Genomic DNA, 19,846 nt, shown 5'->3' on the forward strand with positions numbered 1-19,846 from the left:
CTTCTGTAGATGATTTCGCAGCCTTTTTTTACTACAATCTCCAATATCTCTATGTTATATCCGTTAAATGATGATAAAGATTAAATTATTATTTAGTTGGTGGAATTATTATTTTGTTTGCATTTTTTAGTCTCTATTGCTCCGTATTTGCCATATAATACTTATTTTCTTACCATTCAGTTTGCAAAGGGTGGGATAGGGCTGCTCTCTTTCATCATTTGTCCAAGTTTTACCATCGATAATACCCAAAATCTGATAATCGCTTCATATATTTTTATCTTAGCACATCTAAATAATCCATGTTCCAAATTCCCCTTCATTTTCTCCTGCTGCTGTTATGTTTAAAAATTGACTTCGTTTTTCAAATTCCTTTTTGCATTTTATGACAACTATACATTCGTTTCATCCATTTTGAACAACAAAAATGTGTACGAGAATATGAGAAAAATTTACATCTCACGTACCAATAAAATTTTTCGATACTGTGACTTAAAAATAGCTACTAATAAAACTGGAGGAAGGCAATTGCAAAATATCAACACTGATATGCCTAGGATAGCAGAGACTCCAGTTCTTCGTTAATTGAATTGAAAAATGTGTATATCCATCGCAAAAACGTTTTTAAGTAGTTAAACCGTTTTCAGTATGGTCTAGAACAGGGATCTCCAAACTACGGCCCGAGGGCTACATCCGGCCCACGGACACATTTTCTCCGGCCCGCGGAGAGCTACCATACTTGAAAACTCCTTTTAGAGAACATATTTTTTATAGCGAATTAAATTTAGTTTACTGAAGTATTCTAATTTTATGTTGAATAATTATTAATATGACATCTACATTGATATGGTCATGGGCTAACTACTCATAACATTGTTGTAGGCTTATTGTTATTGTTTTTGTGATAAGTTGGGTGAAGAAACACAGAATTGTAATGAGTAAAGACATGTATAATATGCAGAAAATTCAACTTCAGTATATAATAACTAACAAATAAAATAAAAACATAACTTATAACAAGCATAATGACATATGAAATACTAATGAGATTTATGTAATTGAGATTTTCCACTGACAATAGTTTGTAGTTGTGGACTAATTTTACTTATACCAATTATAAAAAGAGATTTAAGATGATCATCAGTTAATTTAAATCTGTAAACATTTGTGTGAGAAAGTCTTCTCTCATAAATATTACTAAAAACAGAAAACAGCCCACGAACAAATTTATGCAAATTATCAAATTGTGTCAGTGGAAGACACTTATAAAATTCCAACAAAGATGAGTTTCAATATTTGTTCTTAATTATATCACTGCACCATTTGAAGTTCCGGGGCTAGGGTTTCAATGTCAGTATCAGAAAGATTCTGAAAAATCTAAATTTGATTCGCAATGGCATCAAAATCCGAGAAACGAGTATAAAAATTTACTTTCAAAGCACTCAAAGTTTCGATTGCAAAATCGATAGGAAACTCAGTCTCAGTGGTGTGGCTGAATATTTCACATGTTTTAAAAAGTGAAAAACATTAACTTTGTAGTTGTGATTGAAACAGTATCAATTTCTTCCAGAATGATTTGATATTAGTGTATAAATCAGGAAGATGCTGGTTTTCTCCTTGCAATCTCAAATGCAGTTCGTTCAGATGTTTTGTCAAATCAATATAGAATGCTAACTTCCACAGCCATGCGTTGTTTTGTAATTCAGTAAGAGGGCGATGCTCACTGATCGAAGTTCAAAAAAGCACTGAATTACTTTCCTACAACCAAGCTAACGTACGGCATGATTATGTAAATCATTTTCTCCAATCTCTTCAATAAATTGTCGGAATTGTCGGTGATTCAGCCCAAAAGATCTAATAAAATTAACAGTTGATATTACTGGTTTCAGAACTTCAGACATATCCAAATATTTTCCGCACAAAGATAGCATTTGACACAAGAACGGCCACTCCTTTATCTTTCCCACTCATGTTTTTGCATCCATCAGTTGTAATACATTTCAAGTTTTTCCATCGAAGGTACTTTTGATGGCCATTTCAACTCCTTTAAAAATATCTGTACCAGTAGTTGTGTTATGAATGCTATACATATCAAGAAGTTCTTCATGCACTTCATAGCTTTTATCTACTCCTCGAATATAAATCAACACCTGAGCAGCATCTGAAACATCCGTTAACTCATCTAAAGCCAAAGAAAACCACTAAACATGTCCAGTTTTGTCGAACAGTTGAGAGGATATATTTTCAACGATGTTTTCTACCCTTCGAGCCACAGTGTTTGCTGACATACTGACAGTTTTTAATAAATTTACCTTTTCAGGGCACATTTCTTCGGCTACTGCAATTATGCATTCTTTGATCTTTTCTCCATCGGTGAATGGTTTTCCACGTTTTGCAATTTTAAGAGCCACACGAAAGCTGGCACGAGTTGCAGCCTCTTGTTCAGTTTTGAGTTTTGTTAATGAATATTGCCGCGATTTAAATCCGCGCTTCATAGCTTAGAATTTTTCTGTCCGCAAACTTCCTGTATATTTTGAGTAATTTTTAAAATTTTTTGTCTCATAATGACGTTTAATGTTATATTCTTTGAGAACAGCTATGCTTTCATATGCAAATTAAACATAGCGCCTTGTTACTGGACTCGATTACGAAATACTGAATGTTCCACCTATCTTTGAATTTTCTGCATTCACTATCGATTTTTCGCTTCTTTTCCATACTACTAAATCACACACAAAAGCAACAATTGAAATCAAAATTCTGTTACAAAGATGTCTTAAACTTAAACACGCACAAACACGTTTTAAGGAGGTACGCACTATTTTATTTCACAACAGTGTCATAGGAACTGACTTGTGGTTGCGCCACTAGCCTTCTTATTCTGTACGTGCTATTAGCGCCATCTGTTAGCGATAGAAGGTACTATCTATTTCCGCTTGTGTCAGATGTCGTGTCACGTCACTCCTAATGGCTCGTACTCTACGACTAATCAAGAAATTATAGATAATTAGAGGAAAATTAATAATATGCAGTGTTGCCGTTTTGCGGACTTTAGTCCGATTTGCAGCCTTTTTTAAACGTTGCGTACTTTTCCGGACTTTCTTTTCATCAGTGGACTATTTCACTTTTTATCACCGGCAACAATGATAATATGGTTTTGGCCCTCGGAACATACTGGAGTAATTAGTATGGCCCTAAGGCATGAAAGTTTGGAGACCCCTGGTTTAGAAGACGTTCTAGATAATTTCTGTGTCGCTTTTCCCTGACAAAACGGAGCAGTATCAAGAAAATCGGTAATCTGATATTATATCAACATTGGTAACTAAAATTATATAGTCTAGTCAATGGAGTACAGAATATTACAGGAGGTGTCCCTCAGGGCTCTGTTCTAGGCCCACTCCTGTGGAATGTCACGTACGACGGACTGTTAAGACTGAAACTACCAAGTAACGTCAAACTGATAGCGTACGTAGCGATCGTGATCGTTGCCAAACATCTTGATGAGATAAGCCATATGTTCGACATCACCTTTGACAAAGTCAACCAATGGATGGACGAAATGAATCTCCAACTGGCGAAGCACAAGACTGAGGCAGTGCTTATTAGCAGGAGAAAAGCAGTAGAGGCTATCAAGCTGAAAGTCGGTACCCAAGAAATACATCACAACCGTATATCCGATATCTGGGAGTGATGCTTGATGCCCGACTCAACTTCAAGCAGCAGGTAGAACACGTTAGTGCCAAAGCATCGGTAGTAAGAGCTAGTCTCGCAAGACTGATGCCTAACGCCGGCGGCCCAAAGCACATCAGAAGACTACTATTATCATCAGTTGTCACATCGGTGCTCACTTATAGAATATCCATTTAGGCAGATGCGCTGGAGCTGCAAGAGTCATGGACAAAGGCTGGACCAGTATATCGTCTAAATGCTGTAAGAGTAGCCAGCGCCTTCCGCACAATATCGGAGGAAGCAGTCTGTGTCATTTCCGGAACTTTGCCACTCAGAGTTCTAGCTGAGGAAAGAAGGAACCTTTACCAACGAAAGAGGTCAACTACACTAAGTGCCGAGGAACTCAGAGCTGAATTACGGCAGAATAGCATCACACGATGGCAATCGCAGTGGGAGGAAGGAAGGTGGACATACCGGCTCATACCAAAGATCGACGTTTGGCTGAATCGGAGTTATGGCGAGGTCAACTATTATTTGACGCCGATGTTGTCAGGACATGGATGCTTTCGGACATATCTTCACCGCTTCAAACATGATGATTCACCGGAGTGCCCGTCCTGCCGAAGAATCAATGAAGACGCAGAGCACGTTTTCTTTGATTGCCCACGATTCTATCCACAACGAGATGAGCTGGAGACGATCCTAAAGAAGAGAATCCAGCAGGAGACAATAGTAGAAGAAATGCTGTCATCAGAAGCTGCCTGGAACGCTATCAATTCGTTTGTCACGGAAGTCCTTACGGAACTGCGTTCCATTGAAAGAAGAAGAGCGAATGACGTCCACTAGAAGAAAGAAGATATAAAATCTTAGCTACCAGAAGGAAGAGCAGCAGCTAATTCCTCGCTCTGCGATGTAATGCCTAAAAGGTGGGTCCGCGCGGGATGAGAGGATAGAAGATAAGAGGTTTAGAGTTTAGTAAGTGAGGGCACTAGCGCCGCAGAGTCGAGTCTCACATATCCAGGTGTGCCACCTATGCCTGGAATCCGTAAAAAGGATTCCCCTTCTTATAAATAAAAACACACACACACACACACACACACACAGTGAAATTTAACAAAACACACACACACAAGTTCTCACAATCATTTACTGTATATCCTTCCGTCATTTGAGGGCACGTAAGATTATTTTTGACTACCACCCCTCATCTTACGTAATGATTTTTCGAAAATTTTTTTGGAACTAGAAAGAAAAATAGTAATATATTCAAAGTTTAGTACACTAAATATCGCAATGAATTTTTCAAGTTAGATAATATAAATATAAAATATATATCAATTTAGCACTCTTACATCCTGTAATTTCATCTTCAAAGATCCACAAAGCTTCGTTTTTCGTACTTGCTTTGGTGATCCTCAGATTCAACATTCTTTAGTGCCAAATTTTGAAAAAGGGGTATAAACCATTCTGATCATTTTGCTTACAAAGCTTTGGCGGCGGAAGAAACCCAGTTGGCAAAATAGAACGTATATTACTTCTAATCTGCCCGCAGCAATCACTTTTACATTTACTTATCTAAAAAACAATATTTGAGTATATTAAAACATTTTTATACATTTAATTTTAAATGGTGGAGTATTCGTAATTTCAAGATCAAGCAAGATATTTTCCATAAAATTTTTTCATAGAATATATAGGAACGTATACTGATGAAAAGAAATAATTATATAACTGTAATAAGTGCTGGGACTCACGTACGTCAAATTTTTCAGCTTTTTCAATAGTTCTACCTCTACTATCAAGATGATTACCAAAAGTATCATGGTGTAAGAACAAACCTGAACAATCAAAGGAGACATTTTCCTTTCCACCCTATTGTAACATCTGCGACCTAGTGCATTAGTTGCTATAAATATTGCGTCAAAATTGAAATTCTTGAAATGATCAATAGCTAATGCTATAACTTTTGCATATCTGAAAATATAATAAGCGAGAAGTTATTGTTACTACAGTAAATTCCATACTTACTACTACTACTTTGGTAAATAGTTCAAATTCTAGTGTCATTTAAGCGTTAAAAATCAGCAGCATGGCTAGCTGCTGAAGACGAGTCACTACGCACAGCTATATAAATCGGTCCTGAATACTTCTAAATGTGCCACACTGCCTGGTTTTATGATAATAGCTGCATAAACGGAGCGGATGAGCTTATGTCTATCAGTTGCAACTCAGTCATGATCAGGCAGCGTCATTTTGTACTCGAGGTACATGAGTATGGTTGATTGTTTTTGAACAGCTTTTATGCCGATCGGCACACGACAATTATCGTCTTAGGAAATAAAAAAACTTGTTTGGGCCCCAAAAGAGATGCCATAGATTCTGAAGCTCTAATTGATGATGTGCAAAAGCGACCGTCAGGATGATCCTTGTGGCAAACATTCTGCACTCGAGGCAGTCATACAGGTACTCTTATCACGTTCCGTTTCCCTTCATGAGTTAATAAATGTTTGGGAAGGAGGCGCACGTACAACGCACTTCTTGAAATTTCATATCCCATTTCTGATAATTTAAGATGCAAATCATCTAGAGTCCTGCACGACTTCATCTCTTCCGTTCGTCTTCTGTCGTGTGCTTCGGCACCGAAACTCGAGATCTCAACAATGGCTTTTAAAAGTTCAGACTAACTTTCTTCGATCCGCGGTCTCCTAACTATTTGATGTACATTCAAAATTGTAACAGCATCCTTATTGGTTGCATAAAGAATCAATTTTTATTTTTTTATTGTCTCTGTAGTTTTGTTGGTAATCAGCACTGTCAGTGGAAGTACTTGGTAAAACTTCGGTACTGCTACAAAGTTAGCATTTATTTCTGATGTTGAATTTACATCCTAGGCAAAAAAAACAATAGAAAAAATTTATGTTGATGTAAACTGAATAAGAAAAAACATCTATTTATCACTAATTTTTATTTCAGTAGTAACACATCTTTTGTCAACTACTTTAGGCTTGATCAAGTAATTCAGCATAGTAACTTTTTGTTTAGTTGCTTTTGCTCTGTAAATATTCATACGCTGTTGAATACTATCGATAAAATCTGGATGATTATTTTGAAACCTTTACTTTGTTTCATTCCACTCTGTATTAGCACTTGCTTGAGCCTCTTGTCCACTCAATTTAGAAAAAGCGCTTATGTATACTTCAAAAAACTGCTGGTAAAGATTTTTAGTTGTCATCGTAAAAGAATGTAAAGTTCAATACACTACACATTCGAAAAACATTAAAATATATTTGTAGAGGTTCCGAGCCGAGCAACTCTTTGTATGAAGTGCACTGATCGTCGAGCGACAAACGACTGTGAACGTCTGCTGTTTTAGTTTTTCACTCGAATTCATTTTTACGTATTGAAACAAGCAACACGCGATGTGTAGTACGGATGTAAACAAACCGTGGTGCCGAGAAAACGCGGCAGTCAAAACTTTCGCCGCAGTCTACATAAACACTGGCGTAAGATTTCAACTGGCAAAAGAATCTTTGTTTACACATCTATTGTCGTTCTCTTATATTTCACATATCGATTGTGTTGATTGTGAAAAAAATTTATCATTAATAATTTAATAAAATTGACGGGAATGTAAAATTGATTAATTTTAGTTTTACCTGATTATAAATAGTACTTATTAATTTATTACGTAAGAAATTCCTCCTCCCCTCAACGTAAGGAATAGTAAGTAAATGCTGCACTCTCCCTCTTGTCTAGAAACCCTAAAGTATTTTATGGATGGCCCCTTATGAAAATTTTTAGTTAAGTGAAACATCACATGTTCTTCTGAACAAACAATGATGCTTCTCTGCCTAACAAATGGTTATCCATTTCGTTAAGTCTTCTTAAAATTTAACATGATGGAAAAATAAGATTTCAATATAAAATTTAGTTTTGAAATAAATTTGAAAATTTATGTTAGTATTGATAGAAATATTTATATCGAAATATTAATTTCAGTGAGCTCTGATGGTACTGAAACGATACTAATGCAACGGGTTGGTAGTAGTGGTGGTTGTGGTACTACCACCACTACTACAGCTAGTACCAATAACGCTCCGAATACTCCATTAAAAAGCTCTTGTACTGGAGTAAACACTGAACCAATGGACAATATAGCACTACTATAGGGAAAAGAAAAGTCCAACGTAAGTAACAATATATTTTTTTTATTTTATAACATCAACAAAGATTGAGTGGAATAGTATAAATGATGGTATGATGATATCACTATACATTTCACTACATCAACACTTAATAATTACATGGTCTGAGTGAAGGTATCTAGATCTTCAATCTTTAAAAACGATAATTTAGTTATCGAAACACACATCAAACAGTGTAATGTAAGCGTTGGTATAGTTGTTAGAGGTGTGTACAGCAAGTAAATGATTAAAAAGATTCTATTCAATAAATTTTAGTATATCTATGAATAATTTAATTGTTAGCTGCCACTTTTTTTTGAAATATAGCAATTATTTATTGTTACTTTTAATCGGTGTTACACCTTTCAAAACTGAAAATTTAATTACTGCACGATATTTAGATTTTTCCAATGTAAAAAAATAGTTTTAAGTCTATAGTACAATATTGATGATTGGTGATAAGAAACGATGCCTTCTCGATGCATCATCACGTCTCAAAAGGACCTTCATAAAGTCCAAAAATTAAGTTATTGTTACTACCAAAAAAGAAAAAATATTTTATTATCGGAAAATAACACTATTAACAACTAAAATTGCAGTATAAAATATTTATTATTAATCTATAGACTATTAATCGGTCTTACATACAAAAAAATCTACAATCTAAAAATATGCAATTTAAAAAGATCATTAGTTCAATCAAATATTTGCTGAATTGTAGATCACAATGTTACGTTTGCTATGGCGGTTCAAAGTTCAATGTTTGAAACATGTGTCACCGATACGTAAGTTCTCAAGTTTTATAAGGGACGAACAAAACTGTTTATGATGTTGGTGTATCTTGGCTCTTTCGGAGTATTGTGTAGGAATCTTCAGTGTACGTACAAACCTATTATTGTAAAGGTAGTAACAGTTATATAGATTGGGGTCATCCAGAAATTCGTAGGATCCGTCGTTTGTAAATTGGTGGACATTGATTCTAGTCGTTCTTATTCGCTGCTGAGAATGTTGAGATGATCTAAGGCAATTTTCCTTATCGCTAGAGGTTTGATCTGTAATAACCGTGTGTGAGGTACTTTTAATCCTAGGGTTAGAGCTTCTTCTCGTATAACAGATCTTTTGTTTTCAAATGCGTCTGTGTTTGTTTTGTAACTACATTTTGGCGGAAATTTGATGAGGTAAGCTCGATGGAGTACTCTAATTTATGAAAACTGCTATGTGATAAGTTTTTGACATTTCTTGTATGAATGTGGAGCTAATTGAAGTGGATAGATGTTCTCAAAAGGCTTTTTCGTTGGCGAGCTTGAGTTGTTTCCATATATTGGTACAAATTTCCATTGGAAGCTAACTAGAGACCCGGTGGGATAATCATATTTTAATTATGTGTAGGGGTTGAAAACAGGTGAGAAGGGATCTAGGTAAAAGACCGGAAACTGATAACAAATACCAGTGTGTGGTTGGTGTAATATGTTCTGAATATATGGCAATCTATGAAGTATGAAGTAAAATATATTATTTGATTGAAATAATATAGGAACAAAAGAAGATTCCAAAGCCAAGGGATAAGGCAATTATTCACCCAGTGCACAAAAAGGGGATGTAACAGACTGCATGAATTATAAGGGTATCACTCTGTTTAATGTCGTATACAAAGTCCTAGACAGAATTATAAGGAATAGATTAGGCAAATACTTGGTCGAACAAGTGGGCGTGTATCAGGGGGGCTGTAAAAGGGGGAAGTCAACTAATCATCAAATTTTCATACTGAAGGTAAGAAGAGGAAGAGTACCTGGGTTGTCTTTGAAATCTTAGATAAGTACTTCTTGAACCATTATGTAGGTAATTAGTACATTATGGTGGGTTTACAATCTCTTATGACTGTCGATAAACTCGTACATAAGTCCACTAGGTACCGCTGTCAGCTACCATTATGTGAAATATTCCATGATGTGTAACATAGATGAGGAGAGCGTTCAGGACATTGACAGAGTTAGACTATTCTATTGAATAAGTTTGTCTATAATTGAAAAATGCATCCACAATTGTTGGAGAATTTTGACCATTTGCTTGAAATGTATCAATATAAATGATATAAATGATTTCCAAGGATTTCGTGGGCGTTAGTGTTATCATAAATTTTGGTTTTTGCGGATTGTTGTCGTATTTACTGGTCAAAAAAATGTCAAAGATTAATGATTTCTTCAATGTCCTTCTTTAGGGTAGTTTTCGAATTTCAGTTTCTTTTCCATTTGTGCCCCAGAGGTTGGTTATTCCTTGATGATAATAATTTATTATAGATATTCCTAGAAAAAGTCTCTCTTTAAATGGTTTCTTCCATCTTGAGCATAAATCGCTTTCTTATAAGTAAAAGTAACTTCAGAAACTGGCGGACCTGGACTATGGTTAAGAAGTCTATATATCATTTGGTTGTTGTAGAGAATTGTTGATCTATTACTGATGAGAATGCTTAGGATAGGATTTCCTTGGGCTGTGTGCCTTATTTCGTTTGAGTCGTCTCGTCTTGATCGAACAAGTATTCTTTTACTTGAAGATCCTCCTTTCTCAACTGTTTGTTGGATAGTATAACTTCTCTTCTTTTTCCAACAATTCTTCGATAATTTGGAGCTCTTCGGGATAAATGTGTTCTGTCGTTTGAACAAACTTTGTTTCTGCGTTGTTTGGGTAGATGAGGGAGCCTGTATAATTGTACAAGGATGCTAGGTCTTCGGAGTCTGTCTCTTCTTGCTTGGAGCTATTTATTAAATACGTGTGTGTTTATTACAACTCTAGAAAGGGCATCGACATTAGTATTAGCTTTGCCTTTTTTAAATTTAACTTCTATTTTAGTCACCACCTAATTAATTTGGACCTTGGGTCTTCCAGTGAAAACAACCATTTGAGCGGTTGTTGGTTTGATAGAATTTTGAATTTCCTTCCAAAATACGGTCAAAAATATTTGGTAGCCCAAATGATTGCTAGGATTTCCTTTTCTAGTATGTATTTAATTTATGTGTCATTCAGAGTTCTGGATGCATATGCGATTGGCTTGTCATTGCTGATGGGACCTTGAGAGAGTACGACTTCGATGGCAAAGTTGCTTGCGTCTGTAGTGGGATTGAGTGGCTTCGTAAATTCCTATATTGTAACAATAGTTCGTTGGTTAATGGGTTCTTACATGAATTATCTCAATCGTTCCCACTGAAACCTATGAGCTGCTGTTTGCACGGAATCACAGTGCAAGGAAATCATCAGCATTTTACATTTATATAGTCTTTTCTCACACATTTTTAGTCAGTCAGTGATGATCAGTTACAATCAGTTGTAATCATTTTCTTAGTTAGTTCGTTAATTGTAAACAAGTATATGAGAAATAAAGTTTTGTAGAAAGTTTATTTTAAGTTGATAAATTGAAAGTGGCGCAGTCAGTAGGATATTTGCGATTGAAATGAATCGAACGCGTCGATTTTCGTTTTAACGGAGTCCATTTTTTAGTACTTGTGGAAGTTTATAGCGATCCATAGAACGTCAGGAAACCTAGTGTATCAAACACCGAAGCGACCCCAAGTGCAAAGAAGGCCGTCGAAGGAAATTGGAGCCGAAATAGTCCGATTTCGCAGGGATATTAATCTGAGGAAGACAAATTTGCTGAATTGGAGTATATCTCTATAGGAATGTTTGAAATATTTCTCCTATTATTACTTTAAATAGAATCAATCTTATATCTTAAGTTGACGTGACAATTTAACAAATATTTTTCAAAGTTTAAAATTAAGACCTTTAACTGATTCTCAAATTTCAAATCAATGAGTAGATATAGTAATAACTTAATTATACCCGAATTCAGACCAGAATATTTACAAAATGTTCCAGATTTCGATAGCAATCCAAATGACCTAAACAGATATCTAAGTGATTAATTGGTACCTTTTATAGATCAGTCACGCCAAGTTGTTTCCAAAATATTTATTTACTGAATTGCTCGATATCCAAATTAACTAGAAATTAGTCGTAAATATACATCTACGTGGAACGAGTTAAAAGATGTATTAACTAGTAATTTTGCAGACCATAGAGATGAAACTAATGATGAGACAACAACCAAATGAAAAACTACAACAGTTTTATGATAGAGTTTTGATTATTCTCAATCTATTGTGTAGTTATGTATACGCTCATGATATTGAAAATGAATCGAAAATATTTAAAAGAAATTTATATGATAATGTAGCTTTGACAACATTTTTATCGGAACTAAAAGAACCGATAGGTACTACTATAAGATGTATGAAACCAAATAGTTTGACTGAAGCTTTATAATATGTGTTGAAAGAAGACAATGTACATTATTTCGCGAATTATACTCATAAAACAGATATAAAGCAATCACAATACTCCAATGAACCTTTTATACAGCGACACAAAATTAATAATCATAATCCAGTTCAATTTAATGCTCATACACTCAATAATTTCTTCAGAGAACAAAGACCATTTCCATCTCAACCTTTCAAACCGCAGCAGAGTCGTAACGTTTTCAAACCAAATCAAAATCCGAATATACGAAACCCAACACTCATGAGTATTTTCACAAGAAATACACTGAACAATCAACCAATGAGTTTATCTACTAGGAGCTTACACCCAAGACCTTCAAATCCAAATCATTTCCGAAATTTTCGACCACAAACAATTTCATAGCAGAGGAATTATTCAACGCCGATATTGAAGACGAAGGACCCCAATAATACTATTAACCTGTTGATTCATACCCCGAAAAAGAGCAATATCAATTTAAAAAACAATCAAGATTTTCAACCATTCCGACAAGGACATACTGTTACTATTGAACCTAGAATGGAAAAAGTTATCAAAATAAAAACCAATGTAAATAGAGAATTATAATCCCACATCAAAAATTTCACGGTTGTGAAATAACAGAGTCCTTATCAATCGCAAAAACGGAGAAGTTATCACCACAACCCTGAATGCTACCACAAATCCAGTAAAATTAAGTTTAAGAACCACTTTCTGTAGAAATATTTAATAATAGTGATGATAATAAATATTTTTAATTGAATTACCTAGAAAAAACCTCTACGCAAACTTTTAGATTTGAATAAAATTAGAATCATTTAAACGATGAAGAGAAATCCAAAATACTTAAAATTTGTGCTGAATTCTTTGTCATATTTTATGAAGAAAATACACCACTTACTTTTACAAACAAAATTAAACATGAAATACTATCTACTATCGAAATTCGCTAAAACCAATCGATATCCTTTTGTTTACAAAAACAATGTAGATAAACAAATTAATTTTTAGACCACAAAATTATCCGTCCGAGCGCCCATATGGGTAGTTGCAAAAATACAAGACGCTTCCGGAAAAGCAAAATGTCCTGTAGTAATTGACTATAGACGCCTTAATAAAAAACGATTGACGATAAATACCCTGTACCTAATATAACGGACTTATTAGATAAGTTAGGCAGACGCCAATATTTTACAACTTTGGATCTGGCCTCAAGATTCCATCAGCTCAAGATGACTGAAAAAGACAAGAAAGAGAAAACAGCTTTAGCACCGAATTAGGGCATTGGAAGTTTCTCAGCGGGCTATGGACAATATACTGTGAGGTATACAGACTTGTCTACCTTGATGATATAATCGTTCTCTCCACTCAACTGCAAGAGCACATAGTAAGACTAAAATGTGTATTTGATCGACTTATTAAATCCCATTATAAAATCCAGTTGGATAAATCAGAATTCCTGAGAAAACAAGTTGCTTATCTTGGGCAGGTAGTCACCCCTCATGGAGTGAAATGCAAGCCAGATAAAATAAAGGTCATTAAAAATTCCCTATTCTCAAGACTCCAAAACAAATAAAAGGATTCCTAGGACTGCTAGGATACTAAGTTTCATAAAAAAAATTGCTCACTTAACGTAACCACTGACAAAATATTATAAAAGGGCGCAAAAGTCGAACACAATTCCCATCATGCTTCGAGACATTCTGATCAACGATTCGATTCTCCAATATCCCAACTTTAAAAAACCATTCAATCTGTCCACAGACGCCAGTAACTTAGCACTCGGAGCAGTACTTCCTCAAGTGCCTATCGGAAAATATGTTCCAATCGATTACGCATCACGGACACTTAGCGATTCTGAACGTAATTATGATACCACGGAAAAAGAACTCTTGTCCATTGTGTGGGTCACAAAATATTTCTAACCTCACTTATATGGCAGAAAATGCCATTGTTTGCGACCACAAACCACTCCAATCTCCGCTCTAAAGGAACCAAATTCTAAACTCATTAGATGGCGAATCAAATTAGATTATAAAATTGTATACAAACGTGGAATACTTAATACTAATGCAGATGTATTTTCCAGAATTGAAATTAATGCTAAAGAAACAAATTCTCAATGATCAAGAATTTTTGAAAAATATTGATGATATTTTACATCGCGATTTAGATATCGATGACGTACGATTTTGATCTCAATCAAAGCGAAGTCTCAATACACTTTCACCAACTACAATCGAAAATCAGCTGAGAATTCATGAAACAACTCAAGACGAAAGCGCTGATCTAGAATCTATATCCTTGGTAGTAAATCCCGACACTGATCTAGACAATGAAAATTCACCGACAACGAACAAACAATCCTGACTATGCAATATAGTAGATAACATCTGACCCTCAAAATGAACTCAACGACGAGAGAAACAACGTAGACTATAACGAATCTCTTACAATGCATTCTAATTCTGAGAAAAATTCGGTAATAGGTATTCCCATCGCAAAATGTGCACAGGACAAAATCAAATCATAATTATCACATCAACATCTTATTCGAGAAAAAGAAACGAATCACAGTTCAAATATCAAAGAAAAATCTGGAGCAAGTTGTTATCAATTTTATCAAAGGTATTCAATATCATGTAGACAATCAAAACTATTATACAAAACTATCACGAAGGAAAAACCAATCACCGAGGAATAGATGAAACTTATATGAGACTAAAAGAAAAATATCATTGGCCTAACCTAAAAACATTTATAAACGAATGTCAAAATTGCCATCAGAGTGAATATGAACGAAACCCAGTGCACATACAATAAAATATTACCCCGACGGCTTCAAACCCTTTCGAAATCACTCATTTAGATTAACTATTATTGACAGCTTTTCCAAATACGCCCAAGCGTATCACACAAATTCTGCTTCCGAAACAGAAGTAGTAGACAAGCTTATCAGATTCCTTTCTCACGGTATTCCGAAACAAATAATAGCTGATAATGGCACTGAATTAGAAAATTTGCTGTTATCAGAACTCTAAGCCTTCAGAAAATTCAAGTTCATTTTACCTCTCCCAATCATCCTCAATCTATTGGACAAAATGAAAGACTTCATTCAACTCTAGTAGAACACATAAGACTCTTTAATACTCAAGGCTTCTCGAAAACAACAACAAATTAAAACAAAAAAACTATATGCAATAGTTGCCTACAACCATTCGATTCATTCTAGCACAAAAATGAAACCAATAGATGTAGTAAACAGACATACTAATAATAATGACGTTTATGATATTGATATAAATAAAATACTCCTACATACCTACATCAATAGTCATAAAGAGAAAACAAAATTATTATACTTAGAAATTAATTCCTACATAATTAATCGAAAAGAAAAAATTGCCAGCAAACTTTATAAGAACCGGGACAAACCAGAAATATTTAGACCCTCTCAGAAAGTGTACATAAGAAAACACATACGTCAAAAACACGCTAATAAATACACATTACCAGTAAGTAAGTACCTTGCACAAAAAACAGCTTCAACCGAAAATAGGGAAAAAGTACATATGGACAATTTAAAACGCTCCCAAAAACAGACTTTTAAATTCAAAAAGTAAGATAAAAATTATATACAATATTCTACACAATTTTCAAAACTTAATAGTAAGACGATAATTTAGAACATAGAATTTTATTATTTCAGATTTTCTGGTTACTATGGAACTCCAGATAAAATAGCAATGAGAAATCTAGTTAACAACCCTGGGCTACTACCCCTGTAAAAATTGAAATGTATAACATACACTTATACGAGTACACTACTATGATTTGAATCCAATCATCTTAGAAATAATTAAATTGCATATTCAAGCTGCAAAAGTCTTTGTTAACCAAAACAAACATTACACTAATGATCTATCAAATTATTGTAAATTGCTAGACTTCACAGAAGCCAAGATTCAAAATAAATTAATAGAAATATTTACCTCATCCCTCTAGAATAAAAAGAGGACTTATAAATGGCTTCGGAGTGGGTACAAATCAAAGACTGTATAAAAGAAGCAGCAGCAGAACATGTCGGAATAAAAGAAAAAACAACAAATAAAGGCTGGTATAATGAAAATTGTCATGAAATACTAAATAAAAAAAACGGGGCAAGACTAAAATGGATCCAAACTGGCAAGCAACAGGACTTACAAAAATATAATGAGTTAAGAAAAGAATCAAAAATAAAGGAAATAGAAAGGGAAAATATAAATATAAACTCGAAGAAGTTCTATAAGAGCATAAATGAACAAAATAAGGTAAATAAAGGGAAGATAAAAGGCATAAAGGATAGCAACGGAAAAGTTACGGAAGATGAACACCAGTACAAAATGACATGGACGCAATATTTTAAGGAAATACTTACAGATAAAGAAGTACTCCAAGATGAAGAATATCAACAAATAGAAGATCTAGAAAATGCAACCGAAAATACGGATGAACCAACAAGAGAGGAAATCTATGAAATAATCAATAAAAGCCGCAATGGAAAAGCACCTGGATTAGATGGCATTAATATGGAGCTAATAAAATATGGAGGCTTTGACCTCCAATATCGGCTATATGAATTGATCAAAAAGATATGGATCGAAGAAAAAATGCCTGAGGATTGGGAAACTGGTGAAATTATTACTATACACAAAAAAGGGGATCAACAGATATGTAAGAATTACAGAGGACTCACGCTGCTAAACACCGCATACAAAATACTGTCAACACTCGTACAAAAAAGAATTTCAAAACAAACCAAAACCATAATTGGACAGTACAAAACCGGGTTTACATCTGGAAAATCTACAATAGATGCTATCCATACGGTCAAGCAGATAATGGAGAAAGCGCATGAGTATAAAATGGAAGTGGAAATACTCTTCATAGATTTTGAACAAGCGTTTGATTCGATAAAAAGAAGTAAGCTCATGTCGGCACTAAAAGAACTGGGAATACACCCCAAACTAAGAAAACTAATACAGTGTACAATGAAGAAAACAACAGTCACAGTAAGGACACAAGTGGGGAACACAGAAGAATTTGAAATAAATCAGGGTGTAAGACAGGGGGATGCTTTATCAACGACGCTGTTCAATTTGGCACTGGAATATGTGATGCGTAAAATAGACAAGAGAACAATAAAAACTAGAAGTGGACAAATAGTAGCATATGCAGACGACATATCACTTATCACAAGAAGTCGAAACACAATGGAAGAAATGCTAAAGGAAATAGTACTAGAAGGAAGTAAAATGGGTCTCAAAATAAATGAAAAGAAAACAAAAATAATGAGGCTAGATAAACGTATTATAGGAGGTAAACAGAAAATAAAAATTGGAAATTTTTATTTTGAGGAAGTAGAAACATTCAAGTACTTAGGAACAACCTTAAGTAGTGACGGAAATAAAGAGGCAGAAGTCAAAGAAAAAATAACAGCAGCTAACAGGGCATATTACGCTAACAAAAAACTAGTGCAAAACAAAATACTAGGAAAAAGTACAAAAATGAGAATATATAAAACAGTTATTAGACCGGTCATGATGTATGCTGCAGAAACTATGACAAAAAAGCAAGAAGAAGACTTAAGAATTGTTGAGAGAAAAATATTAAGAACAATATTAGGACCAGTAAAACTAACAGAAAATGAGTACCGAAGAAGAATGAACCATGAAATAGCACAAGAAATTAAAGAGGACATAGTAAGAAAAATTAAACAACAAAGAGCAAGATGGCTGGGACATGTATGGAGAGCAGGAGAGGAAACAGTAGCGTACTCAATATTAGATTGGACCCCTGGAAGTGCTAGAAGAAGAGGAAGACCAAGGTCTACATGGTGGCAAGAGGTAAAAGACGACCTTAAGAGAATTGGGATGTGGAACTGGCAAGAAAAAACGAAAGATAGACGAGCCTGGCAGGATATGTGCCACAAGATATAAACAGAAGAGAATGGGGACTGATCTACCCCGAAACAAAGAAAAAAAAATCTAGAAAGCTCGTAAGAGCAGCGTTACCCCATCTGGGGTGTTTAGCCACCATATATATATATATATATATATATATATATATATATATATATATAAATGGCTTAGTATTAATTTTGAAATCTATCACTGGAAACTTAGATTCAAACGATGGAGAAAGATTTGAAACCCTCATTAAAGAACTACAAAATAATCAAAATAATTTAGCTACTAATACGAGGATGTATTGATATCTAGTTAGCCTAGAGCCTAGACCGGTTCCATGCATAAACAAAATATTGCGTTACCAGAGCAACGAACAATAACTTATTAGAAGTGTCAGTGTAAAGTTTGACGTCAAAACAGTAAACCATAGTTACGCAACAAATTAAAAGAAAAAATATGTACATCGAAATTGTGACAATCGAAAAATTGGAGTATCGAGCTATCATCAATCATCAAGTACCTGTATTCAAAAAGGGTTAAGAGGTAAGCAGATTTAGGAAGATATGCTTAATACCCTTGGTGATTAATGTCCTTCACGTCAATTTGGACATGAGAAAAATTGCTGCAAAATGGATCCCCAAATGTATGAATGTTGACCAAAAGCGTGCAAGGGTAGAAGCATCGCGTTCGATCTGTGCTCGATTTTAAAACGATGTAGACTTCTTAAACCAAATTGTTACTATGGATGAGACTTGGGTACATTTCTACGATCCAGAAACAAAGTAACAATCGATGGAATGGTGACACTCTGGTTCTCTGGGTTAAAAAATCTGCTGGAAAAGTTCTTGCTTCAGTTTTTAGGGATCGCCATGGAGTAATCATGATTGATTTTTTGGATAAGGGTAGAACAATAACTGGAGATTACTATTCGACATTATTGACCACTCTACGGAAAAAAATAAAAGAGAAAAGACGCGAAAAGCTATCCAAAGGTGTTTTGTTTTTGCAGGACAACGGCCCTGCACACGAATCTCATGTTGTCATGCAAAAAATTCGTGATTTAGGGTATGAATTACTAGAACACCCCCCTTAGTCACCAGATTTGGCTTCATCCGACTATCATCTCTTTCCTCAACTGACAAAAAGTTTAAAAGTTCGTAAATTTTCTTCCTACGAGGAGGTAATAAAAGCTGTGGAGGTCTGGTTTGCAGAGCAAGAAGAAACATTTTTTTTAAAGGTCTAGAGATGTTGCAGGTTCGCTGTATATGAATGTATCCAATCAAGAGGAGAATATGTTGAGTAATAAAATATTTTGACATTGAAATTTTGTTTGGTTCTATAGTAGGCTCAAAATTTTTCAATATATCCCCGTATAAAAAATCAAAATTCATTGTTTGTCTCGCTCATTGATAAATCCAATAAAACTGTTGGACAAATAAAAAATAACGAACAAATTTTGGAAACAAAAATTAAATTTATTCAAAATTTTATCAAAAAACAAGCAAACAACGAACATTGTGTATATATTAAGATGGCTATGGACTTAATCATAGATTTGTATGAAATGATTAATTCACTACTAATCGACATCGAAAATTCGATTACGTAATGTATCCGAAGTATAATAAAGACTTCTGATTTATTTGAACAATTAAAGAATTTGGAACAATTAGTTACTAAAAACCAATTACCTTAGAAATTTATTTTGACTAAATTTTACTTCACGAAAAATTG

The 19,846-nt window shown here is 34.5% G+C and overlaps 1 protein-coding gene across 1 annotated transcript in view; it reads left to right on the top strand.

Moving 5' to 3' along the window:
- Window positions 1–19,846, top strand: part of LOC130450717 (metabotropic glutamate receptor) — a 566,010-nt gene that overhangs the window by 523,502 nt on the left and 22,662 nt on the right. The window contains exon 13 of the mRNA XM_056789300.1: window positions 7,666–7,853. Coding sequence (XP_056645278.1) covers window positions 7,666–7,835 — 170 coding nt within the window. The 3' untranslated portion in view covers window positions 7,836–7,853. The remainder of the gene's footprint in view (window positions 1–7,665; window positions 7,854–19,846) is intronic.

This window comes from Diorhabda sublineata, chromosome X, assembly GCF_026230105.1.
Source record: "Diorhabda sublineata isolate icDioSubl1.1 chromosome X, icDioSubl1.1, whole genome shotgun sequence".
Lineage (NCBI taxonomy): Eukaryota > Metazoa > Arthropoda > Insecta > Coleoptera > Chrysomelidae > Diorhabda > Diorhabda sublineata.